We start from the raw sequence: 28,000 nt of genomic DNA, 5'->3' as shown, positions 1-28,000 counted from the left end.
TAAAAAGAGACATTGATTTATTTATAGATAACAATACAAAAAGCTGAAAAAAACCATTTACACAAACAATAATTTGAAGCAATAATTGGAAGTAAAGTATGTAAATCATAAATATTGCCATTAACACTTGTCGTGTCATGATTTCAAGTACAAAAAAAATCTGACTATATATATAGGAGTCCAGAAAATTTACTGGTATCTTTGACATTTTCACAAGATTAGAAAATGGAAATAAATTGCAATTGACACAAAATCTTAAGTGTTTACTTGTGAAAGTGTCATTGTAATATTTTGTGTATTTTTATGAAACCTAGCTATCTCAAAGTTTTCGTTTCATCTTTTTTTTTGCTCATGAAATGTAATATGGAAAGAGCACCCAATTAATTTTAAATCACACATAATCACGCACGCAAAAAAAATGTAAATGTTTAGTTTGTCACATAAAGAAAAATTATCATGCCTGTTTTTTGGGGTTTTTTCAAAAAACTTATAATACACTGTAATACCAAAAGTCACATGTCACAAAGCTTTTACACTCATGGTTCATTAATTAAGTGCACATGACATAGAAAATATTCAATTAATGAAACATTAATGTCATGGTTTTAAATAAGGTAAAGATATAATTTGATGTATGAAGATAAAGAAATCCCCAAACCCATGATAATGTCACATATTGGTATAGTTTCATGTTAGCAACACTCAATCAAGAAGTTAGCTGAAGTCATTGGCATGGAAATATTGACTCGACATCAACATGACATACCTTGTAATAGTACAATTCCTTGGAATGAAATTTTACATTAATTTGATCAATGTAGACTAAAAAAAATGTTTCAAACATTTTTATAATGTATTTGGATTATGGTTTTCACTAGAATCACCTCCAGTTAATTAGAACTCGCGAATAGTTCAAACACGTAATTTTTTCAAGAAAAACAGCAATTTTTTAGCTAGTGATAGTTCAAACAATGACATTTTACAATTAACCTATTTCAGATAGTTTGAACATGTCAAATTATTTACATAAAAGTACACATGCACATATGAGTGGCTTCTGCTATGTAATTTTAAATTAGATGCATGTTTACGAGGAACTCATCTTTCAGGTAAATCGAAAAAATATATGTGCTTTTCCTATAGATTTTCTGCCTTACATTGCTTATGGCAGCTAGTGTCGGTACTCAAACTGATTTTACCGATTTCAACAGGGATATTTCTAAATCGCAATTTTTTCCTCGAACTGGTCCATCAATATTTATTTAATTTTGTTCGAATGAACCGAAGGTTTACCATATACAATGTACATGTATTATTGAAATTATCAATCAATTTTCATAGGATATCCTCTGATTTTCCACTATTCATCAGCTAATTAATACAGATACCATATCACTCATTGTTTCCATTTTTAGAAATACTGAGACAATATTATGATTGTGGCACATCACAACAGGATTGATAATACACTTATGGACTCCATTGCACAAACGTTGAGTTTCTCAGGGTGGTGTCCAATGTTCATCATTCCTCTGGGAATTAATTACATGCACATCAGATGATTCTATTATTGACATTTGTTAAGTAACTCCATATCTTATATAAAACAAATTAACAACCTTTAACTTGGTCGATATGGTGTTGTACTACCCTGGTGGAACATAGATGTATTCTACTAATTTACCAAGGCTGTATAACACTATATTGACCTCAACAAAGGCCCATAATTGATGAATACAAATGTATATTATATGGCGACTACATTTTCACAAAGTACCTGGTACTAGTATTAATTGAGATCGTAATTATAATGTCATGGATTAAAATTTCAATGGAACCAACAATATTACAATATAGACACATTTAGCAATGAGGATGCTCATTTGATAACATATATCTTGTCACATGATTCATTTACGTTATTGCAAAATATTTTATTTGCAGACATCCAAGTGCAAGATGGTTACAGACAAATGACCATTTTTGGCCATCAGTCACCTAGGGTCAATCAATATGTGTATGAAACTAATACCGGTAGTAAACAACTTTAAAGATGCACCACCGCCAACAATACTCATCATCTGAACAGTAATCGGTGTTTAATAATGCATATTTCAAATTAACACAAAAATAATATGAAATAATTTCTTTTGCTTTTGGTGCATGCGTAATTAGTACTTCATTCCATATAGGACATAGTGCCACATATTTCTTTCGGGACGCAATTGATTATTTTTATCTTTAAGTAAAATAAGAAGCTCAAAGTTTTCAATGGTGGTAATGCTGTAAAGTATCTCTAATTTGTAACTGAAGAAAAATACTAATTTGTCTGCTCCTGTTTTTGATAGAGAAAAAATACCATTTGTCAGTGGTGGAGCGTTTTTAAAGGAAAAGAAAACAAACAAATTCTATGGAACTAAACATAATAATTACGGAAATCAACAATATCATTATGGACATTGGCAAAATCATTATTATAATCAACAAAACAAAATTATAGAATATAAAAAAAATTCCAACAAAAAGAACATAAATGGCAAAATCATTATTATAATCAAGAAAACAAGTTACAGAATATAAAAAAATTCTAACAAAAATAACATAAAGGAAATAATCAACAAAATCATTATGGCAGTCAGGTATTCAATGTAATTAACATGTAGTTTAGTGGACTTAATGTAAAAGTACCTGGAATCTATGGAGAATTCTCCAGTAAATGAACCTCAAGAACAGTAATGCAGCCCCAGGATTAATCAGTGTCTCTGACTTTAATTAGTAATTACCAGTAGTATTGTGTGTGTAATGGTATTAATAATGTACATTACCTTGGTATTAATATATGAAATTTTACATTAAAGTGAACAGTCGGGTAAGGATGGCTAAAGTCAGTAAAAATGGTGTGAATGTATCCAGTATAATTTCTCATCTCGTCAAAATCTGTCTGCGTACGTAGAAATTAATTTAAAGTACAGGAATCCTAAAACGTCCTCCCGGCTGACTATGTCCCTGGTTACATTTCCACGCAGCCTCGCTTTCATTGCTTTCAACTTTTCTTTATTTCAATGGTCAGAACTGGGAAACGTAGGCAGAACTTGGCTGTCGTATTAATATGTGAGAACTTTTGGAAGGCCAATGAACGCATTGAGACTGGTTTTCTTTGCCCGACTATTCACTTTAATTATTATACTGACATTTATTTTATATTCATAGTGAATAATTTTATGTATAGAATCAACAATGAAATAATAATGTATAAGTACAAAGTTTAACAGATCAACAAAATTAAACAAATAAGTAACAGGTGGATTAAATTATTTAAAATAAATATTCTACAGCGTTGAACCAAACTGGCTTTAATTACTGATATGGGTTGAATGAAATATAAAACATTGTAGAACACGATACATATGTCTTTCATTGAGCAAACAACATTGGCAAGCAACACAATTTAATATTACACAACTCAAAAGTTAACAATACAAAAAGTCTTTATATTACGGCAAAATCATTCTTCATTTTATTCATCTTTTTAACATATGTTTATGAAAAAAATAAATAAAAAAAAATGTTTTTCCTGCATGAGCAATGCAAATCTATCATATATTTTTAATTAAGAACCAAAAGCTTCAAATAATTACCTAATACCGCTTTGAGACAACAACTAATCAAATACACCTATCTACATGTAAGTTCATCTATAAGAATACTAAAAAAGGGCTACTTGTAAGCAAGACTAATCAGAAAATGAAACAATATCAATGGATAACACCTTAAAACAGAAATAATTGGTAGAATTTGTACACATTGTCACACTACACTTTTATAAATAAAGAATTTAATCAATAATGTTTCAGACGTTTGTTTTCAGGAAGTTCTGATAATCATACTGGGGTTATTGTAGTATACATGTACTTATCGCTTATGTAATGTAAACACGTTGGTTTTCTTCTTAACAGCCATGGTAATATAAGGACGTACCAGGTTTGTTAATTGGGGGAGGAAAACAGGAGTACCCAGAAGAAAACAACCGACAAGCGGACAGTACCTAGCAACTGCCCCACATGGGATTCGAACTTGCGACCCAGAGGTGAAGGGCTTGTGATGGTGTGTCAGGACATCTTAACCACTTATAATTAGCCACAGCACGTTTAATGGAACACAGCCATTAATTTCCTCTAAAAATTACCCTGATTCAAGCAAACAATTTTATAGTCGGACTCGGTCTCAGTAATATTTATGTTATTATAAATACTTATATCATTACTGAAAGGTAATATAAAAATGATTACGTATCAAAGAACTAGTTGAACGCTAAAAGAAAAATGGAGTTTAACTATATATTCAATACCATGATTTTTAGTTTTAATTAGCATTTCTTCTTTATCAATGTTATTATCTATATAATGAAAAAACATAAAAGTGCTAACACATCTTAAAATCAGGCATTGGACGGACTGTTGGAAATTATTGATTTTCTAGCTACTGGAATATGAGTACAAACAGATTATTTTTACCTCAATCAATTTGAAAGCATTATAAGCTTTGCTGCACTGCCAGCACAACTAGAACGAAACAGATAAGGAGATAGAATTCTATTCCAAACTGAATGTTTTTAAAAACCATTTACTTAATATTTACAAATCCATTTATATCATATGTAATATAATTGTAAGGGGATAACTGACAGATAACTCAGAATATTTGTGTAGTGACCAGTTAAGGGGAGGCTGATTAACTCTCTTGCACTGGATACCTAATTTCTCTCACAATGTTAAGAATCTATTTTTACAAAGAACTAGTAATTTCCCAATATCCAGCATACATTGTTTACGTTTCAATATAGCACTATTATTTCTCTTTCATTTGACTAGACATGGAACTTGTTATGTCCCTTCCCAGGACTACTTTCAATATTTACACATGACTAGTTATCTCCCTTACATCGACTGGTTATCTCCCTTTCAGGGTTAAAATTTCAATGCGTTTACAAACATCTCCACCATTCTTAAACATATTGCCTGCATGTCAGCCATTTACACAATTTATGAGATAAACCCTGAATGGAAATAAACTAAAAATAAGAAAGATATTAAACAAAAATTCTGGTGGATTAAGTTTTAAAACAAATATCAACATGTTCTAAATTCAATATGCTTTACAGTATGGTTTATAACGTTGGTGAGAAGTAATTCACTATAAAATGTCCAAAGAACATCTCAACATGAACTGGACAAAGTATGTGTTTTCATAGTACAAATCACACCACATAAATGTACAATGATGAGTGAATCTATACTGTGTATCTATTCTATATTAACGAAAGTTTCGTAACATGCATGTGGGAATCACTTTGTACAGCAATCTGACCAATTGGTGTTAAAAATTGCAATAAAATGTCACCAAATAGTCTGAAATTGGTTTTCTGAAAACTTGCTGGTGGAATTTATGCATGCAGAAAAATTAAATAATTGTCACCTCAGATTCATATAACTAAGACTTTAATTTTCGGTAGTCCTTCCCAATTAAAAATGAGATGGCTAGACTGTACACAAGTACTTGGTTGGGCCAAATAAAAAAAATATTCTTGTTTCCGGTAACACCCTTAAAAAATGAAGAGTCGGTAGGTAGGGATTTTTTTTTTTTTTTAAATATTTTTTTCTCTTCATCCCAGTTTCTTGCAGTGAAAATCTGAAGTAGACTTCAGTAAACCTTACATAAACTATGGATTTGAATTTCAGCAGATTATTGGTTTCTTAGATTTACAGAATTTTTACCAAAATTCCTGATTTTGTGAAAAACCAAACAAAATTTAGGTTGTAATTTGTTTGCTTGAGGACAAAACTGATAAAAAGTTTTTGAGTAGGCACTGATTTTATAGGGTCGGTCGGGTTACCGGAAACACAAACATTTTTGTGTATGGCCTTATCATTGGTCGTTTGGATAACTAGGAATCTTTCAATTGTCTTATTCACTTTGAGATAACATACTCCTTTGTCTTATTCACTTTGAGATAACATACTCCTTTAAATATACATGCAATGCAATGTAAATCCTATGATTAATGTTTTGAAAGATGAACCAACAATACCAGCTGTTATACATAAATAACATTGATTCAGCTACAGACCAATCGTCAGATATACAGCCAATATATATATTATATACAATCATGTAGAAATATGGAATGTTCCTTTCATTGAGAAATATTAGACTACCGTAGCATAGCAGTATGCTGTTACAGCATATATAGGTACAATGTATTCAACTCTTTTTCTAAGGTTCAAAACATGGTGACTAGACAGGGTTGACTGCTCTGTTATAACAAAGATGTAACTACAGTTGACTATGTATTATTAATGTGAACCTTTCAAGGTAAATGTAATGACTGACAAAATTATGTTTTTGAGACTCATATTTGGTCTCTAATCTACACTATAAATAGTGTTATGATATCGAAATTTGACATCTGTGATTAAGAGTCATGCTAATAGCCATTTCTATGGTTCAGGACTAATAGAATGGTCCCTGTACATGTCTAGAAGGTATATCACCAATAATGCCTTGTGGAAGAAAAAGTAATGACCCGCTAAAAGTTAGATAATGCCATAGTCCAATATTGCTGCACAGGTAGCAGGCATGATATACTTTTCTGTGAAATTCCATAAACAGATTAACAATCTGGTAAGTCCATCATAGACAATCCATTGGTTGAAGAAACCATTACATTCCATATAATGGAGTGATCACCTCTTGTCACAATATTAATGTGCTGTGACTATGCAGTCTGCCATACACTAGAGATCATAAACAGGTCATGTTGTACTTGATAGTGATAGGCAAATTGTGAGACGAATCTGTTAACATCTAGTCTAACATCTAGTCTATTAAACTATATGTCATGTTCAGAGACTGTCTAGTCTAGTAAACCAGATATCATCTTTAAAGGCTGTCCGAGTCCTCGCCACTGAACTGTTCCGGAGCCTTGGCAAAGCTGGGTAGTTTGTCCAAACAGATGTGGGCCAAGTCCTCCAGGGCCAAGTTTGTCAGCTCTGACATAATATTGGCATAGTCGGGACGATTCTCTGGCAGAGTGTTCCAGCACTGGCTCATCACTGAATACCTATTTAGGGAAAAAAAATATTTGTAGTTTTACACAATGCTACATACCTGAGAGATAAAGGCATAATTTACCAGGTATATATTCAATAATGCAAAAGACCCTATATCTAGTCTCGATGCACCTTCACACACATGAGCTACATGTAACGATGTTGGACATGACCTTTTGACAGGTCAGCTTACAATGAGTTACAACAATGGAGTTACTTATATATACTTACAGTTGTTCACTACAGTGGGGTGGAGCAGGAAGGCGATATCCATCTATCACTTTATCAGCTAGTTCATCCTGGCCAAAGGCTGGGTATGGTGTTGCTCCTTCAATACATATCATCAAAATGGAATTAATATACTGTAATATGTATTTTTCATGTAATGGTCAAGGAAGACTGGTGTTAATTATGAGATGAAATGGCAGTACTACAGAAAAAATCTAGGTATGCTATGGGATGAATTTGCCAGTAGTATCGGAATACTTGTATATGTGTGTACATTGTATCTAAGAATTATGGAATGCTTGTGTTATAGTGTTACCAGGTACTCATACTTACCAAAATGAAGTATTTCCCACATAACTACACCTAGCGACCAGGTATCAGACTGGGTGCTGTACATATTATGGGATAGAGACTCGGGGGCCATCCAGCGGATCGGTAAGGAATCCTAAACATAAGGTAAATGATACACAATATTGTAATAACTTAATTTATTTAAACATTTTCTTAGGTAATATGAAATCTAAATTACATAAATATCTTCCAAAAAAAACCCAATGTTAAAGTAGCATGCCTAATTATTATCAACTGAGCCCTCACCCACGTCTCTGATGATAGGCTCCCTACCATAAATATCATAGAAAATCCAACTCCTACAGATCTCCTATGTAACGAATTGTTTATTACTAAATACTTATTAATGAATATATATATATATATATACAGTAAAACATGTTTATAATGAATTCATGGCTATAACGTAATATTTCTCATTCCACATCAATGTTCATAATTATAAGATATCTGCATTATGTATACAAATTACAGTTACAACAAAGTGATTTTATTGGTCCCAAAAGATTCATTTTAATTGTGTTTTACTTACCGCCTCATACTGGTTCCTATCGGTGATGTCCTGAGGAAAGCCAAACCCAGACAGTTTACAGACGGCACCCTTGGCCACCAGAACGCTGGCAGACCTAAGTCTATAGCAAATCAACTGCAACAAACAAGGTACACAAACTTAATACACTGTACAAGGACATAATGGCCCTTCTAACAGAACTTACTACAACAACAATAATGAAGCTTGGACACGGTAACAGGAAAAAGGCTCATTATTATTTAAATCAAAATATGACACATCTACCTCCTTTCTAATAACCCACCTTGAACTTAAAGATATGTTACAGACCATTTACAATCTACATGAGCTGACATGGTTAACATTTTGTACCAATGAAGATAACCCACCTTGAACTTAGAGATATGTTGCAGACCGTTTACAATCTGAGCTGAGATGGTTAACATTTTTACCAATGAGGAGAACCCACCTTGAATTTAGAGATATGTTGCAGACCGTTTACAATCTGAGCGGACATGGCTAACATTTTGTGTGCATCAACTTTATGGTTTTTGAGTCGTGCTGAGGACTTGGACGACGATGTGGTGATTTCTACCCTCGGGGCTCCGGGTCGACATCGCTGTAGGAAACTGTACAGTGTACCCTCTGATGCATACTCTAACATCAGAAGCCATGGCTCTGAAAAATAGGTAACAGAAATATAAAGAGGAGTTAGAAACAACAGATTATTTTCATATACTTTTTTGCTTCTTAAATTAATTGCAGTTGCAATTTTTAAATTAAATAAATACAGATTGAATGGAGAATTAAAGAATATTCATAGAATAAATTCATGACAAGCTTTTGTTAATTTTCTACGATTAGACAAGTATACAAACCATGTAGAGTGTAGCAGCCTATGAGTTGTATTACATTGATGTTCGCTTGTAACACCTTGGCTACCTCCATTTCAGCTAGGAAAAATTTGCGCCCTTTCTCTGTTGCTTCAGCTAAACAGAACACAAATCATAATACAAATTTTTATAAAATAGATAAAAGGAACTGTTCCATTGAAGGCATCAATAGGGTAATCATTTTAAGTAATATCAGTAATTAACTCGTTTAAAGATACTCCACCGCTAACAAATGGTATTTTTACTCTATCAATAACAGCAGCAGACGATTTAGTAATTTTCTTCAGTTACAAAAGTTACTTACTTTACACCATTATCACCATTTAAAAGTTTGAGCTTCTAATTTTACGTTAAGATAAAAATATTAAAAATAATTAATTGCATCCCGAAAAAATTCCATGGCACTATGTCCTATATGGAATGAAGTACTGATTGCGCATGCACCAAAAACAAAATAAATTATTTTATATTATTGTTTGTGTAAATTAGGCATATATATACACAATTAAACACCAATTACTGTTCAAATGATGAGTGTCATTTATGCTCTGTTGGCGGTGGAGCATCTTTAAGAATAAGATGAATGGATAATCATCAGCAAAACAGGAACTTAAAAAAATTTTAAATTATGAAGCAACAATATCAATATCATACAAAAAGGTGGTTACCGTAATTTTGTATGATGTGTATAGATTATTAATGTATTTTACTATGAAATATGCATATTATATGAGTCTGGTATTGAGGACTTAAGATACAAGTCCTGAACCAGCATAAATCTTATTTTATCTTATAATTCTATGGGCATTTAAACAAGAAATTAGACTGTGTTTGTAATATCATTGGTACTACTAGTCTCCCTTATACTCACGTAAAAGCTTTTTGACAGCAACCCTAATAACCTCATCCCTATCGGGGAACTTTTTGATGCGTCCTTTCCACACCTCCACAAAGACACCACGGGCCAGGAGCTCTGTCTGACGAATGTCTTTCCTGGGGATCTCCCAACACTGTCGCAGTTGGCTGTACTGGGTCGGCTGTAATTAGTCATTACAATTAATATATAATAAAATAATTTTCTGAACTGAGTTGGGTGTCAAAAGTATGTTACAATAAATATATAATAAAAGAATTTTCTGTACCCGGTCGGCTGTCATAATCACATTACTAACAATTATAACACATCATAAATAAGTTAGCTGTACTGGGTCGGCTATCATCAGTATGTAACGCTAAATACATGATAAAATAAGTTTGCTGTACCCGGTCGGCTGTCATCAATACATTATGATAAATAAATTTTAAAATAAGTTGGCTGTACTGGGTCATCTGTTGTAAGTACATTACGATAATAAATTATAAAATAAGTGACTGCACTGGGTCAGTGATAGTACATTATTAAACTAAAATTGTAAGCCAATGGGTATACAACTCACCTTGCCAAGGTTTCTACATGAACACTTACCTCGTCAGAGTTTCTACATAAACACTCACCTTGTCAGAGTTTCTACATAAACACTTACCTCGTCAAGAGTTTCTACATAAACACTTACATCGTCAGAGTTTCTACATGAACACTTACCTCGTCAGACTTTCTACATAAACACTTACCTCGTCAGACTTTCTACATAAACACTTACCTCGTCAGAGTTTCTACATCACACAACTCATCCTCACCTTTCTCATACATACTCACTCACTGTCAGAGTTTTCTACATGAACACTCACCTCGTCAGAGTTTCTACATGAACACTTACCTCGTCAGAGTTTCTACATGAACACTCACCTCGTCAGAGTTTCTACATGAACACTTACCTCGTCAGAGTTTCTACATGAACACTTACCTCGTCAGAGTTTCTACATGAACACTTACCTCGTCAGAGTTTCTACATGAACACTCACCTCGTCAGAGTTTCTACATGAACACTTACCTCGTCCGATTTTCTACATAAAGACTCACCTCGTCAGAGTTTCTACATGAACACTTACCTCGTCAGAGTTTCTACATGAATACTTGTATTTTAATGACCTCGTCAGAGTTTCTACATGAACACTCACCTCGTCAGAGTTTCTAGGCTGAATATTTTCATCCAGAAGTTCTACCTCTTGATCATCCATTAATTCATCATGCATCCGTGAAAATCGCTCTTTTAACTTCTTGTCCCGCACCTACATTTAATAAGAGTATTAAAAGCCTTTTGTATAATGGCTTCTATCTCTAACAGACTTTTCATCTGGAAGCAAAATATTTATTGATCTTTTGTTTAAAGTTTTCTTTTCCTGGTAATAAGATACCATATAACTGGTTATTTTCGCTTGGATGATATTTTCGGTATTTCACTGGACATTACTATCATCACAAAAATTTGATCTGCAAAATATTTAGAAATGGTTGAATGATAGCTACCCTTAAATCCATCCATATTGTGAAATTTTTAAATTGATAACATTATTATTTTCTCCTTTTTAGATAAAATTGCAAAAATTTTGGTCCGGCAAAATAAACGGCTTTATGGTAGGTGTATTATAAAACACCAAAATAATGTGCTATTTTTGTAACTGGATATTTTACTTATATTTGCAGATACATGATCATAATTTAGTATAGGAGAAACAATAACATGGTTACTATTATGTTCAGTGTACATACCTTGAACTTCATGGCCAGGAATATGAAGACAATAATAAGAATGACAGCCAGACCAGCAGTAGCCATGGCACCGGCAGCATAAGGTGAAACTGGAAACAGACATCAGACAACAAGTTATAAAATTGATTTTTAGAATGTCAGGTATCCATATAGAAAGAACAAAGAGCTGTACAATTGTACATATCAACTTATGATTATTATTCAACTAGTCTTCGAAAGTACAAAAATTGCTATTTTTGCTTAGTTCCAATAGTACAATTTGTATCTGTGGAGATATTTCTAGACATACATGTAATAGGATTGAGCAGTCTGTAAAAGAAGGTACATGTAAGGCACCTAGAATATCTAGGGAAACTGACAAGTGTTCTCGCTCTTACATTTGTGGAAAAAGCTAGCACTGATTTATCTCCCTTGAGAGTCTAGCACTGATTTATCTCCCTTGAGAGTCTAGAATACTTACTCTCGGGTTTGATGCCATTATTGTTCTGTTGCTTCTTGGAGTTCTGTTGGTCATATGAGGAGCGCGAGTCACTACCCTGATGAGCAATGAAGTATCTGTAGCCAATGGACGGAGACGTCTCCACTAAAACAATCAGATGTTTGTTAAATACAATATTATAACGTACATAAAAATTAAGTGCAAGATCATTACATAACAAGAGATCCGAAAGGGATCTTGGTGCCCACCAAAGACTGATCTACGTCTGACAATGGAAAGAGGGATCTTTTCTCTGTTTTTCAAACTTTTACTACATACTACATATGAAATTTAGTACTTTCAGTTCTTTCTGAGATACATAGCAGTAACAAACAATTATGAAAATCCAAGATGGCTAACTGTCCGCCATCTTGTTCACCAATTGGTCCCAAAATGCAGTATGCATAACTAATAATAAGGTCCTAGGGGAACCTAACTATGAAATTTGAGACAAATCGCTTAAGTACACTGTACTTTCTGAGAAATAGTGGTAACAAACTTAAATTATCAAATCCAAGATGGTGGCCTGTCGGACATCGGTCCCAAATGCAATATGCACAACTAAACCCTAGGGTAACATGCACAGGAAATTTGAGACAGATCATTTCAGTTATTTCTGAGAAATAGCTGTAACAATCTTCAGTTGTCAAAATCCAAGATGGTGTCCTGTCTGCTATCTAGTTAACCAATTGGTCCCAAAATGCAATATGCACAACTAGGGCCCTAGAGGAACCTTCTTCTAGTGAAATTTGAGAGAGATCCATTTAGTAGTTTCTGAGAAATAGCAGTAACAAGGATTGTTAGCGGACGTACGGATTGACAGATGGACAAACCGCTGGCCGGCCGGACCATGAAACAGGTATGAAAGGCGATTTGAATAGCCCACCATCTGATGATAGTGGGCTAAAAATGGAGAGGCAGTGCTACCTTACTCTTCTTGAAATAATTGATCACGAAAAATGGGCGTGTGTAAGCTTGTGTACATCATGGCATCAACATTACACCTTCACAACCACTTAATATATCCTTCATTCCCCATGAGGAGTATGGTGACAGAAAGATTGAATATTTACCAATGTACACATTGATCATCACAAGCTTAGTTTTCTGGAACTTAGTTCCGTTGATGACATTGGTAACAGTACATGCGTAGGTGCCAGCATTAGAAGGTTGAGCGTTGCGGATCGTGTATCGACTGATGTGTGACACATCCAGGGCAGGTCTGCTCCTGTTCTTTGGGGTAAACATCCAGTGGTACTGAGGCGAGGGGTCTCCGATCGCATTACACGACAGTTTGATATCTGTTCCAGACTTATAGTTGTTGTTTTCCATTTTCGGCTTCACATACACAGACAATATGTGTACTGGAGCTGTAATGATACAAAAAATGGTCACTATCTATAGCTATCCAACATAGCTTGGGTGAAAGATAAAAATGTTTTTTGATTGGTTAACACACAAATAAGATTCACACAGTCTTAGATATACTATGTATTTATGCAAAGATAGTCCTAAAAAGGTAATACTTGAAAAGTACAAGAAAGACTCCAAACTGCCTATCTCTAACATTTCCTTCTAGTCCTTACCTTACACTGCTATCCCTGACATTTTTAATTAAATGTTTTCATATAATTTTGTTTAAATGTTGTGTGTTTATTTCTACTAGTCTACTCACAACTCTCTCTATAATTATATATTGTTCAGATATAAATATAACTCAGAAATATACAAGCACAGACTTTTTTTAGAATTATTAAGGTATTCTGTTAGGTTAAGACTGTGTTCAGCAGATGCTAAGTATATATATAGATGACCCTGACCTTTTGACCTTGATATTATCAAACAGTAACAACCTATCAAAACACCCAGTCATATCACGTGACTTAGTTATCTAGGGGTCAGCTTCAGTTGCAGAGTTTCTTTGTGAAGAGATTGACGAACTTTCCACCTGTTTTAATTGCCTTATCCACTTACCACCATCCCCACCTCACATCTTATGTTTAAAACACCTTTTTCACTGGGTAATCTCCCCTGCTTCCAGATTTGCACTTGAATTTTTTTTACACCATTTTACCAAGGTCATATTCATAATGTCATATTAAGATAATTGAATTTAGATCATATTATAGCATCAAAAATAATCTCTACTATCAATCAACCTCTTATGCATGGTAACCCCAAGATAGTGATTACGATATCTGATTTGCCAGGTAGAATATCCCTGTTCTCCTACTCTAGGACATCCCTGTCCTAGATAGGGTGCCATCCCCCTTTTCCTATAGAACATCCTTGTTCTAGTCAATTGATCGTAGGGCCTAAATCTGTCCTCAATTTATAGCTATATAAGTTTAGCAACATGGACAGACTATATATATACTCTTATTGTGGAAGCTGTTGAGAGATATTCAAAAGGGCTAAAGTTATATTGTTATTGTTTATAATTTGTATGTAATTGTGTACCTTATATATGTTTCTCTGCATGTCTATCATATAGGCATATTGTTCATCAGATTGTTTCTACTCTTACATTAAATGTACATAACTTCATATAAGGGTTGTATTATTTCTGGGATAGTCTGTGCTTGTATCTGAATCAACTATGGCTATACTAGTACATCAGCCTACAGATGTATATGCTAAGAGGACACGGGATATAAAACTCCTTTTACTTACAACCTTGGACCTTTACTATTATATGTATCTATTCAATCATTATTTCTTGTGTTATCCACATGTTTGAACTTGTTTCTTTTTTAATTTTTTAACACTTCTCAAGCTTTGCCTTTCTGGACATGTCGCTAGGCTTTTTCCACTACTTTTAACCTTTGACCATTATATGTACTTTTACCTTGAATTTTTTGTTCTACTTCTAACATTTTACTATGATTCCTTTTACTTCTAATCTTTGACCTTTCCTTCTACTTTTGACCTTTGACCCTTTCCCCTGCTCCCAACCTCTGACCTCTACAGTTCCATACTGATACACTTACAGTAAACCTTGAGTGGAGGTGATGTTGAACAGTACGATGAGAAGATCTGTGGATATTCAATGTGACAGTAATAAACATGGCCGTCGTCCTTATATGTGGCCAGGAAAGACATGGTTGATACCACATAGGTCCCATTGTGTTCCTCAGTCGTCTGGTTCAGATGTTTATTTCCATGTCGCCATGACAACGTTGGTGGTTCACTACCACTGTACTTAACATGGCACTCAAACTTGGCCTGCTCCTGATTTACAAAGTTCAGCGGGTTCTTCATGTTCATACAACCCAAAGAATCTGTAACATACAGATAAATAATTTTCTGTGCATTGTTCATATCTTACATTTAAGTAGAAAGGAAAAATATTTAGGGGACTGTTTTGATTGCTATAATAACAGGTATACGTTGATTAAAATGGTAAAAAGTTCATACTGTTTTCAGGTTATTTAAAGGTTATGGAAATGTGATTAAACAAGTTTAGCATACTGCATAGATACCATTCATTCACAGATCTAGGTAACCAAAATACATATTAGCTTAGTTATGAGACTTTCCCTTCATTCCCTCAATTATCTATGGAAATAAAGTGTTATCATTGAGGAAAATATGGTTACAAGCAAAACAGAACCAGGGGTTCCAATGTAGTGAGTGTCCTACCAATGACGAAGAGTTCAGCAGCTCCTGTGGAGCCTGAGCCTTCAATAACACAGGAGTATGTGCCAGCATCTCCAGCATGAACACCATCCCCGGCCTGTAGGTGATTTACAGTCAAATCTATCCCCGAGTTTGTCCCTAAACTTGTCCCTGATTTTGTTTTGTATTTAAAGGCATCATGACTCCAGGACAGTCGCGGGTATGATGACCCGTCACTGGTTAGGTTGAGGATCTTTATAGACTGGGACATGTCTTGGCCCAATGGAGTGAAAAACCAGTCAACCGTGTATGGCTCGATGACATCACGGAGATCAGACATTTGTTGGCCATCGTCTAATATGTTACAGGTGAATGAACGGTTGAATCCTATATAGCCAGCTGCATTCTTGGGACCAGTCAGTTCCAGTTTTCCTGAAATAAACAAAAGTTAATGTTTATTATGATATAAACTTAATCATTTGTGCACTATAGATAATTTATAGTTACATAGCTTACAATAAGTCTATCTATTTACCATGGTATATAATTAATTATTTAAATAATAGTTTAAGTTTTTTTTCTCTGCAACTTAACTTTGTGAAGGAGTTGATTTCTTGTTTTGAAGGCAATAGAAGCATATCATTGCTGATATCATCTTTGAGATAAAGACTTATTACAAGACACAGGCTTATTGTACCAGATATGTACTTATGATATACAACACATGGATTTACCAGCAGACACTGGACTCATACATGTTAGAGGTATCAGGATTAAATTTGAGACACACTCAAGATCTAGATTTAGTCAGCGACTTATTTTATATATATAATTACTATAACAAATAGTATTCTTATCATCAAATTGAAACATGCTTATTTACAATGCACCAATGTTTATTCCTGAATTTGGATTTTTAACAGTCATGCTAATTAAAATGACAAGCTTGTAGAAATGCTGAACTAGATTTGTCTTAGCTAGACATTAATCCTGTTCTAATTTGACCAATAAGTCGCTGTCGCTACGCAGTGTTAGCGGTATGTTATATAACAGGATGACCTGTATAAAATCCTGCTGACGACTGGCAGGCTGCAGGTTATAGTGATGAGTCAGACACACCAACAGGTAGACAACAGGAGGCAAGACACAGGACAATGTTAGGTTTTACTACTGAAGGAGCTAGCATTCTCTGAGAGAATCCCAGCAGTTAGCTGTAACAACATCCACCGACAATTGAGCAGCTGCCTTTTAACAGGTCTCAAAATTATAATGTGACCAAGCTAGCTCTAGCTAGTGCAGAAAAAGGCGAAACAAATTGGGCTGACTGTAATGTTTTCAAAGGGAAATGCATGACACTTAAGCAGGTGATCACGAGTCAACTTAGACTTGGACTCACATTTATTGAAGTCTGCCCTCTGATAATCTGTTCGTACAGATAATCCAACATTGTGTGTAGCATTTATAATACATATCATAACCTTACTTGTAAGAATGGTATAATTCTGTTGTATAACAATAATTTCAATAATAGGTGTCGTTATAGAGCTATTTATAGACAAAATAGCATAGCAGTTTCAAATGTAACATGACAGAGAGCATAAATTACGTATTATAATCTAATAATTATTCTATAGGCTCGACGTTCATGGCCCCGGCCAATGCAGTAGAAAACTCAGTCTCATCTCGTGCATGCATATGGCAGCTATAACCATCTCACAGGAGACTCAATCAGCTGGCTGGTGACAGATCTGTAGCAACACTCTCATTGCAATCATCATGCGTCATATGATAATTTTAAATCACTAGGAGTTGGGAAGCTTTCTACAAATAGCAACATGTAATGAATTGACAACCCATAAAAACAGGGACTTGTCAAAGTCATCTTTATAAGTCTTTTAGACTTAGAGTCCAGTGTGAAAGTGATGACATGTTGTTTTTTTTTAAATTACTATATTCTCCGTAATGAGCGTTCCTCCTCCTATATGCGCCATTCCCCTTTTCTGGATAAGAGTTGAAGTTGTATAACGCCACCATCCCATGGATTTGATAATGTTTTACAATATGTGATACCTCTAAAATCAGCATTGTATCCCATATGTCATGAACTTGGGAGTTTAAATTACATGTTAATCGGTGACATAATAATGCATCCCTAAGGATAAAAGGCATATGTATGTTTACTGTTACAGATTAATGAGTACAGAAAATATGCCTGAATTTTTTCTTCCACAACTTACAATTTGGTTCATTAATAAGCGTCCCGCTTTGTTACAAGTATTTAAATGCCCTTGGCACTAATGACGTCGAATACAGTACCAATAGTAAGAATATTTATGTTTGGTGTTATTGCTTGGGCTGAGCCGTACAAAACACCTAACGTACATCTAATACTAACAAATTGGTGTCATGAAGCTGGCAACTGTCTTTAGATGAACAAACACCAATGCAGATCTACACACACCTCTTTTTACATGTACATGAGCTGAGTTCTACAAAATTTTGTTATTTCTTTAGACCATCACACTGACACGAGAGAGAAGTGTACTGTCTATACACTGAAATATCAATAGTCATGAGGTTTTATCATGCAAACAAACCCAGTTTGTTCCCATTATTTAAATGTGTATTTGGAATTTAAATGTAATCACAGAGCTCCTAACACCGCCTATATATCGGTCTACAAGTTTTCGCTGCATATAGAACACAGAATTGATTTCTCTTCCAACTGGGACAGAGCCCGACCTGATATACAAATATCACGCTCTGCATTCCATATCTCTACAGTGCAGAGCTGTGGACAAACATTTGAATGCTCAGCTGTCACATTCTATAAGTTTCCAACACATTTTTGACAAAGTATCAGCTTTGAGATAAAAATAAACCTATATGATACAAAATCAGGTCAATTTTCTCATAAATGTTCAAATTGTTACATGACTGAAGTTACACTTATATGTCTGGTATATGATTGTAGTAGGATTGGACTGGGTCGATCATCAGTGACCGGATAGTATACCTCAGTCTGCAGAGCAAATTCCGCTAGTATTCCGAGGTTTGGGTTTGAATCCTATCTTCTCTTCTCCTTTTACGAAATTGGCGCCCAACTAAAATACCCACAGTGGTGGTATAAGGACCTTGTATGTCTTTGAGGGTGATTCGGCTTTGAAGGAGGAGAGAAGAATGTAGCGGGATTGTACTGGGTCAATCATGATTGATGACATGCCTGAGTAGCTCATTCTGTAGAGCATTTGGATTAATGTTCAGACTCACTGGTCCCAGGTTCAATCATGTTTGGTGACGTGCCTGATGAGGTAGTTTGTTCAGTCTGTAGAGCATTTGGATAATGTTCAGACTCACTGGTCCCAGGTTCAATCATGTTTGGTGACGTGCCTGATGAGGTAGTTTGTTCAGTCTGTAGAGCATTTGGATAATGTTCAGACTCACTGGTCCCAGGTTCAATCATGTTTGGTGACGTGCCTGATGAGGTAGTTTGTTCAGTCTGTAAAGCATTTGGATAATGTTCAGACTCACTGGTCCCAGGTTCAATCATGATTGTTGACGTGCCTGATGAGGTAGTTTGTTCAGTCTGTAGAGCATTTGGATAATGTTCAGACTCACTGGTCCCAGGTTCAATCATGTTTGGTGACGTGCCTGATGAGGTAGTTTGTTCAGTCTGTAGAGCATTTGGATAATGTTCAGACTCACTGGTCCCAGGTTCAATCATGATTGTTGACGTGCCTGATGAGGTAGTTTGTTCAGTCTGTAGAGCATTTGGATAATGTTCAGACTCACTGGTCCCAGGTTCAATCATGTTTGGTTGACGTGCCTGATGAGGTAGTTTGTTCAGTCTGTAAGCATTTGGATAATGTTCAGACTCACTGGTCCCAGGTTCAATCATGTTGATTGTTGACGTGCCTGATGAGGTAGTTTGTTCAGTCTGTAGAGCATTTGGATAATGTTCAGACTCACTGGTCCCAGGTTCAATCATGTTTGTTGACGTGCCTGATGAGGTAGTTTGTTCAGTCTGTAGAGCATTTGGATAATGTTCAGACTCACTGGTCCCAGGTTCAATCATGTTTGGTGACGTGCCTGATGAGGTAGTTTGTTCAGTCTGTAGAGCATTTGGATAATGTTCAGACTCACTGGTCCCAGGTTCAATCATGTTTGGTGACGTGCCTGATGAGGTAGTTTGTTCAGTCTGTAGAGAGCATTTGGATAATGTTCAGACTCACTGGTCCCAGGTTCAATCATGTTGGTGACCCAGGTTCAATCATGATTTGGATAATGTTCAGACTCACTGGTCCCAGGTTCAATCATGTTTGGTGACGTGCCTGATGAGGTAGTTTGTTCAGTCTGTAAGAGCATTTGGATAATGTTCAGACTCACTGGTCCCTTGGTCCCAGGTTCAATCATGTTTGGTGACGTGCCTGATGATGGGTAGTTTGTTCAGTCTGTAGAAGCATTTGGATAATGTTCAGACTCACTGGTCCCAGGTAGTCAATCATGTTTGGTGACGTGCCTTGCCTGATGAGGTAGTTTGTTCAGTCTGTAGAGCATTTGGATAATGTTCAGACTCCCTGTCCTCCTACTGGTCCCAGGTTCAATCATGTTTGGTGACGTGCCTGATGAGAGTAGTTTTGTTCAGTCTGTAGAGCATTTGGATAATGTTCAGACTCACTGGTCCCAGGTTCAATCATGTATTGGTTGACGTGCCTGATGAGTTAGTTTGTTCAGTCTGTAAAAGACATTTGTTGCATATTGTTCAGACTCATGAATGAGGTTAAAATCGTGCCTGAACTAGCTGTAATTAGCTAACAAATGGTGTCTATGAAGAGGTAATTATCAGATAGCCACTCACTGGAGCCTCTTTACAAAACCATTAAGTGTAGTCTGAAATGTAAAGAGACCCATGGTCTGAATATAGCTCTATAACAAAAGCCACCTACAGCATCAGAGGAGAAACCAGCTGTTAAACATTTATGAGTTGATACTCCAGGGTCCAAACCAATGATCAATACCCATAGAGCATATTGCAGGAATGAATAAAACAGTGTTTAAATGGTGAAGTGGTTTTTACATTGTCCTGACATTCTACCACTTGGTCAAGACTTTCATGTGTTACAGTTAAGGTACTATCATGACCACACAATTATTGGTGGTTTTTATTATGAAACTCAAATAATCTGCCAATAATTCTATCTACCTCTGGACTGAGACACATAAGGGAATGATATCATATGCCAGGGGTAAGAATACATTCAGCAGTATCAAATTTGAAGGACAATTCGATAGTCTATCTGGGGCGACAGTCAGTGGATTATTTTATGTCTTGTCAATGTAGGTCAATTTAATATTTAGTATGAGTTTAGACCAGTTATAAGTCTGTTTCATCTTTGATCTTCATCCGCTGTCGCAGTCTAATGTCTAGTTATATAATTACTATTCCATCTCTTTTCTGGATGGTCAATCCACAAACCTCCACCTCTGGGTCACAGGTTTTAATCTCATATGGGGAAGTTGCATTGCCAAGTACTAGCTGTTTGTCAGTGATTCTCCTCTAGGTACTTTGATTTTCCTCCATCATCTTTATAGTCAAATTCCATCAAGTATTTTATGACTAGATATTAAAGGAAATGTTGACGGACAGACAATGCGCCATGAATATGGCATAAGCTTGATCAGCAGTTCTTGGGCAGGGCCAGGTGAGCTAGTTATATATAGACCACTGACCTTCTGTCAGTTCTAGCTGGTAACTGTCCAATCTAGGGTTCAAACTCAGAACCCAGAGAGAGAAGGCTTCTGGTCATATGATGGGACATTTTAACCAGGTGCACAGTGAGACATGTACATACATCTGTCACTGAGTGTGGCCCTGTGACTCATGCATGATTATAACAGAAGAACGTAAAATACTTTAAGTAATTGAACCTTAGATCCCTTCTTGCAAAATATGAGAGTAAATGTGACAAATTTAATTGATACAAATGCCATTTATAATTATAATTGAACTTTGCAATATAGAGGAATTAGAGAACAGCTGGTATATGATGTAATACCTAAACAAATCGCAGATACCAACATTGACATTTGATCATGATCACAAAACCATATAGATGACTTTATAGAGTCTACCACTGGAAATTAATCTGTACCACGAGCTACAACAAAAGAGAAGAACCTAATACTGAAGATTATGTAAATATCTAATCACATTTAAATTCAGCCTCCACTTCAAAGCTGCTAAGATTTTTTTTCATGAGAAAATAACAATATGGAAATGTCAACGTAATAAAGTTAGATCATCGATCAGAATGGTGAAAAAAGAGCAGTGTAGCCTTTGTTACGGAGCTGCCGGTTAGATCCAAGTCAAGGGTGCTGAGGCCTTTGTGATACTTTTAATGCTATAATGCAGCAAACACACTAGAAATAACAATGGGAACTTCACAATTATGTTCACTTTCAGCCATCAGCTGTACGTTACATACTGACTGCTGCATATGCATGCTACAATTGACACTCTCTGACATGCAGAGATTAAAAGATTATTGCCACTTGACAAACATTATATCTAATATTGCCACATTATGCTTTATTAGACTGAGAGGGATGTTATGATAAAATAATCTTTAATCAAAATGAAACCTAGAGACAAGATAATAAAGAGAGTAACAGCTTAAAATTTCAATATTGATTTATCGTGATAATTATAAATGGCATTAAACCAAAGGATAAGATGATTCAATTATTACAAACAGATGTTTGATTAAAACAATTCACTCTCGATTTTCATAGAAGTTTAATACATACGTTTAGATAGTGTTGGGAATCGGTTGTCCAACCCTATTGGTAACAGCTCTTAAAGGGCCACTACCTTTCCGAAACGGCTTTTAATTTTAAAATGGGAAACGAGATCGGTAATTTTGTGTAGAGTCGCAAAAGTCTATCCTATATTGCCGATATATACACCTTTTATCATCACCTTCTAAAAAAAAAAGATTTCCAATAAACGAAATGTTTATTTTTTCATAACGCGGGTCGTTTCTTGGAGTTCCCGCCCGTCGTCCTAAAATATTTTGCACGGTAGTTGACTATCTATGCGCAAGACGGACCCAAAACGGCTGAAATGGACTCTCCACTGTTATCATATATTACGCAGGAAATATCTGCATATGTTAAAAATCGTTTTTTTAACCTCTTCTTATGGCCATAGTCTTTGGATATATTTATCGATGATTATCGATTAAAAGCGAGAATCGGTCCAACACTACGTTTAGATGAAACTTGTACAGCTGTTGTCCAACCCTATAGGTAACAGCTCTTAATTAAAAGAGGTATTTTTGATAATAAGTACTCACATTTACAGTATAAGGATAACTCAGTGCTCCAGACAATTTTTGGATCGGTGAGTAATTGTACTCACACTATTGAAAAGGGAAGGGTACTCGGACTGCAGTTCCAATCCAAAAGTTAACATAGATGTAATGAAAAAGTTATGACAGTAGAAAGTAATCGATGACAAGCTAGCAAATGCATGAATATCTATCTGAAACAAGAACACAATTAATGCAGATTCTTTAGCATGACTTGAATTCTGATGATATTACTAAATTTCCTCTGATTTTATTTCTGGATGTAAGTGCTTGACCATATCAATTGGATTGTGTACTTCAAATATTGATGAGGCAATTAGTACATGTTCATACCATTTTAGGAGTAATTGACAAATTTTAATGGGTATTTTACCCCTGTTACTCAACTTAACTGGAGCACTGAATAATGTTTACGTTTCGAAATCCCTCAAGTAGTTTAGGAGGAATAAGTCGGTCGATCATTGTATCTACAGAGGGACAGAGGGATCCAGTTTGCCTCATGCCCAGCTAGGCCTCTCCCTTTCTAACACATCATTTGATTAGATTTGTAGTAGATTGGATTGGGCTGGGTAGGGCTAATCAAGTTGAGTATCATCAGTGTTCCACCAGGTATGGTCCTCACTCATTTTCTCATTCTCCTCTGTAGAGCACTCCAATGGTGGTTGGTGTTTTGGAAGCTAGTCTTGTATGTCTTGGAGTCTTTTGTGACTAACAGGTGGGAGGCAGTTGTAGCACTCGTGAATCGGATAGTCGTGTCAGAGGGTCCCTGTTCAGAGGGTCCCCGGTTCAAATCCCAGCCTGACCGTTACATTTTCTCTTCTCCTGTTACAGGTTTTTTGTATAAAGTCATATGTCACACCTGGGTATATAAGCATATGCATGCAGCATGATGAATATCCAGGTTAAAATGTCATGGCTTATATGATACATCCAAAATAATATGCAACTGTTCGCACATACTGATGGATAAGTATACTGGATAACTATACATACTGCCGGGATAAACTTTATATCCGTCAATATGCAATGCTTTATATCCGTCAACACAAACAGTGCATTCTGCTCTCATGCAATTCATGATATCTGGATGTCTAAATGAAATGAAGAGATAGTGAACCATTCCCGAGAATTAATTATTCATCAATAACACTACACCAGCAGGTATCAACAATAAATACTACAGAAGAGTACCTACTACATGGCCATTTACACTGGGTCTGTGACAGCTGTTGTCTGGAATTCTATACCAACTGTGGAATTCTACATCACCTGACAAGCAACGTCTGGAATATCAGCTACACTTTCATATCATATATATTACATCACAGATTTTCTAAAATTTTTAATTTTTTTTATCTGTTGAATTTAAAACTATAATAAACCATCTTACAAATCAAGTTATCTCCCTTTGGTTGCAGATAATAAACTGTTACATTGATAAGAACTATATATGCATATATCCTAATAGCCCTAATGCACTAACTTTCCTGATTAAAATAAATTAAATCTTAATTTTCATAATGCAGAGCTTTGCAATTCCCATCGTCATCCTAGCTAATCAATTACCATACTTTAGTTGATTATCACTGCACCAGATGGTAAAACAGCAAAATGGACGAATATTCACAGTTAACCAATATATATAGATATATATACGCAGGGAAACAATTGTTTGGTGTTGTAACCTCATCTTAGGCAAACTTTATCCATCTTTAATATTATAAGTAATACTCAGTTATTCATGATCACCACCACTGTACAGTACACGAGAAGACATCGGACATGATGAGCAGAGAGGAAAGTTAATAGACACTATAGTTATATATACCTGGTATATATATATATATGTTTATTAATGATTGGGACATAAAACATGAACTTGAGTTACATATTGGGACTTATTTTCATATCTACAGCACTCGATCATTATAGGAACTGGTATAAGCCAGTACATATATACTGTATATATCTACACCAGACAGTATCTATGCATAATTGACACCGTATCAGTACGGTGGCCGCTGATCTATATTATTCTAATAAAGCGATCGAAGCCTGCAGCGATACATCAGACGTCATGCATGAGTGGGTAAAAGTGCCGATATGGTATTCCCTGTACCATTGCAAAAATTTGTGAAATAAATAATTAATTTAGTGTTTAGACATGAAATACACCAATTATATGAAGAGTTAATTACACAAAAATACCTTTACTAATAGTAATAACACAAATATACCAATTTTATTAGTAATTACACAAATATACCCATTTTATTAGTAATTACACAAATATACCCATTTTATTAGTAATTACACAAATATCACCTATTTTATTAGTAATTACACAAGTATACCTATTTTATTAGTAATTACACAAATATACCTATTCTATTAGTAAAAAGTTTGTTCGTATATAACTAAAATGGAAAATCAAATATAAAATTATTGAGAAGTTAACAGATTTGTCGCGTATCATTAATTTTTGATATGCTGTGATGTACATTCTCATTTTAATTTGTACACACTTCTTGTTCATTGACATTTTTTTGCTACACCTTTAAAAGTGTCAGTCAGGTTGTTATTAAGATTTACAAATTTAGCGTCTAAACATACCCCATGAACTTGTGAAGAAAATGTGTTAGATTTAACTTATAAAAATGCTCCAGTTTTTATTAATCAAGTTTTTAATTTATAGGGCTGAATTTTTTTTTTTTCAAATTTATGCTTATATTGGGAATGACTCAGTACAATTCTATCATTTTATTGTCAATCTGCAGTTAAACATATGCTGTACTTCTATTTTATTTTAGGTTTTGACTGAATTGCTTCCATAATGCATTGAGTGTGCAGTTATCCTTATGATTATAGGTCTACCTTCCAGGCGGACAGTATAGAGTGATGTTTTCTTCTATTGTCTTGTCAATTTTATGTCTAAATGAAATAAAACATGTTATCTACCTACCTATAGGTCCCAATGATTTCATGAATTATGTTGATTATTGAATGAAAACCTACATTGCAAAGTTATTCAAAGTGCAGCAAAAGAGCAACACTAAGCCACTGAATGAATAGTCAATGATAATCTTTCACAAATGTATGTTCATATAACTTCTCCCCCTAGCCAGTACTATATGTAACACTAGATTCATAAAATCAATAAAGCCATAGAGATAAAGAAATTTCCACAAAACAAATATCTCCCAGAGGAACTAGCTAACTGACATTGCCATATTTCATTTTTATATAAATTCTGGTTATAACACATATTTTTATCACTACCGTGGGAAGTCTGGCAGCCCTAGGTGTCTCTGAGGTCATCTTCAGTAATATCTGATATACCAGCGATAGTCTGACTTGTCAAAATTAAATGAAAGTCAAAAAAAAAAGTTGTTACTACAACAGAAAACGTTATCAGTTTCTCATCATGAATAATCATATTTATTTGTTTTAAAGCAAATTTTCTTGTCCGTTCGAAGCAATTGCAGGTTTTAAAATGCTACACCGTTGACAATGGTAATTTTCTCTTTAAAACAAGAGCATGTTAATTGTTTTTACACTAAGTATTGTTTCTTCAATTATAAAAATTTACCTACTGTACACCATTTACTGTATAAATAAAATTCTGATCTTAGCATTCATATTTTACTTTGCATGAAGATAAAAATAGTAAAAATAATTAAATGTGTCCCAAAAATTAATCCATGACACTAGCATTGTGCATTCATCAAAAGTAAAACATGTTAGTTTATTACTTTTTTGTGTGTTAAATAGATACAAACTTTACATGATTAACCACAAATGATTGTTCAAATGAACATGATATATGATTATTCTTGCGTAAAGTGAAGCATCTTTAACCTCATATTAGTTTATCCTAGCTTTAACTGTAACGTTACGTTACATTCATCACAGGTGCCTTTTTCAGCCCTACTTATACGGGAATTATTAATTTCCAGGGTTTAAATGTTGGGACCTGTGACTCTACAGCATTGAATTAATATTGATCCTACACCAGGAAAAATGTATCAGACGCATTTTAAAATATTCAAAATAGCCTGCAGATTTTTTCTATGGGAAAATGGGGCCTGTGGCTTTGATGAAATCTATATGGGGAAAATTATATAAACTTGAGCAAACAAATATTGGGATTTTTTATTTCATGTATACATGTAACTTTTTTTGAATCCAATTCATAAATATTTTAAAGATCAACGTCATGCATGAGTGGGTTAAAAGTGCCGATATGGTATTCCCTGTACCATTGCAAAAATTTGTGAAATAAATAAATTTAATTTAGTGTTTATACATGAAATACACCAATTATATAAAGAGTTAATTACACAAAAATACCTTTACTAATAGTAATAACACAAATATACCTATTTTATTAGTAATTACACAAATATACCTATTTTTATTAGTAATTACACATAAATATACCCATTTTATTAGTAATTACACAAATATACCTATTTTATTAGTAATTACACAAATATACCTATTTTATTAGTAATTACACACATATACCTATTCTATTAGTAAAAAGTTTGTTCGTATTAACTAAAATGGAAATCAAATATAAATTATTGAGAAGTTAACAGAATTATCTGTATCATTAATATTTGCTATGCTGTGATGTACATTCTCATTTTAATTTGTACACACTTCTTGTTCATTGACATTTTTTTTGCTACATCTTTAAAAGTGTCAGTCAGGTTGTTATTAAGATTTACAAATGCGTCTAAACCTACCCCATGAACTTGTGAAGAAAATGTGTTAGATTTACTATAAA

At 34.6% G+C, this 28,000-nt stretch overlaps 3 protein-coding genes across 3 annotated transcripts in view; 1 reads left to right on the top strand and 2 right to left on the bottom strand.

Moving 5' to 3' along the window:
• LOC138317532 (fibroblast growth factor receptor 2-like) lies at positions 1–16,301 on the bottom strand. The gene is made up of 13 exons (XM_069259273.1): positions 15,863–16,301; positions 15,211–15,501; positions 13,294–13,590; positions 12,203–12,325; positions 11,743–11,831; positions 11,151–11,261; positions 9,964–10,129; positions 9,078–9,188; positions 8,669–8,877; positions 8,221–8,334; positions 7,671–7,782; positions 7,341–7,437; positions 1–7,120 (listed from the first exon to the last, which is right to left on the bottom strand). The coding sequence occupies exons 1-13, from the start codon at positions 16,176–16,178 to the stop codon at positions 6,940–6,942; spliced, it is 2,217 nt and encodes a 738-aa protein (XP_069115374.1). The 5' UTR covers positions 16,179–16,301; the 3' UTR covers positions 1–6,939.
• Positions 1–28,000, top strand: part of LOC138317533 (cystathionine beta-synthase-like) — a 144,300-nt gene that overhangs the window by 52,979 nt on the left and 63,321 nt on the right. The gene's annotated exons all lie outside the window — the stretch shown is intronic.
• On the bottom strand, positions 19,092–20,000 carry LOC138319458 (uncharacterized). Its single transcript, XM_069262613.1, has one exon. It carries the CDS (start codon positions 19,998–20,000, stop codon positions 19,092–19,094), a length of 909 nt encoding a protein of 302 aa, XP_069118714.1.

The sequence above is a fragment of the Argopecten irradians genome, chromosome 3 (assembly GCF_041381155.1).
Source record: "Argopecten irradians isolate NY chromosome 3, Ai_NY, whole genome shotgun sequence".
Taxonomy (NCBI): Eukaryota; Metazoa; Mollusca; class Bivalvia; order Pectinida; family Pectinidae; genus Argopecten; species Argopecten irradians.
The sequence above is the reverse complement of the archived record's forward strand: the minus strand, read 5'-3'. Positions and strand labels throughout refer to the sequence as shown.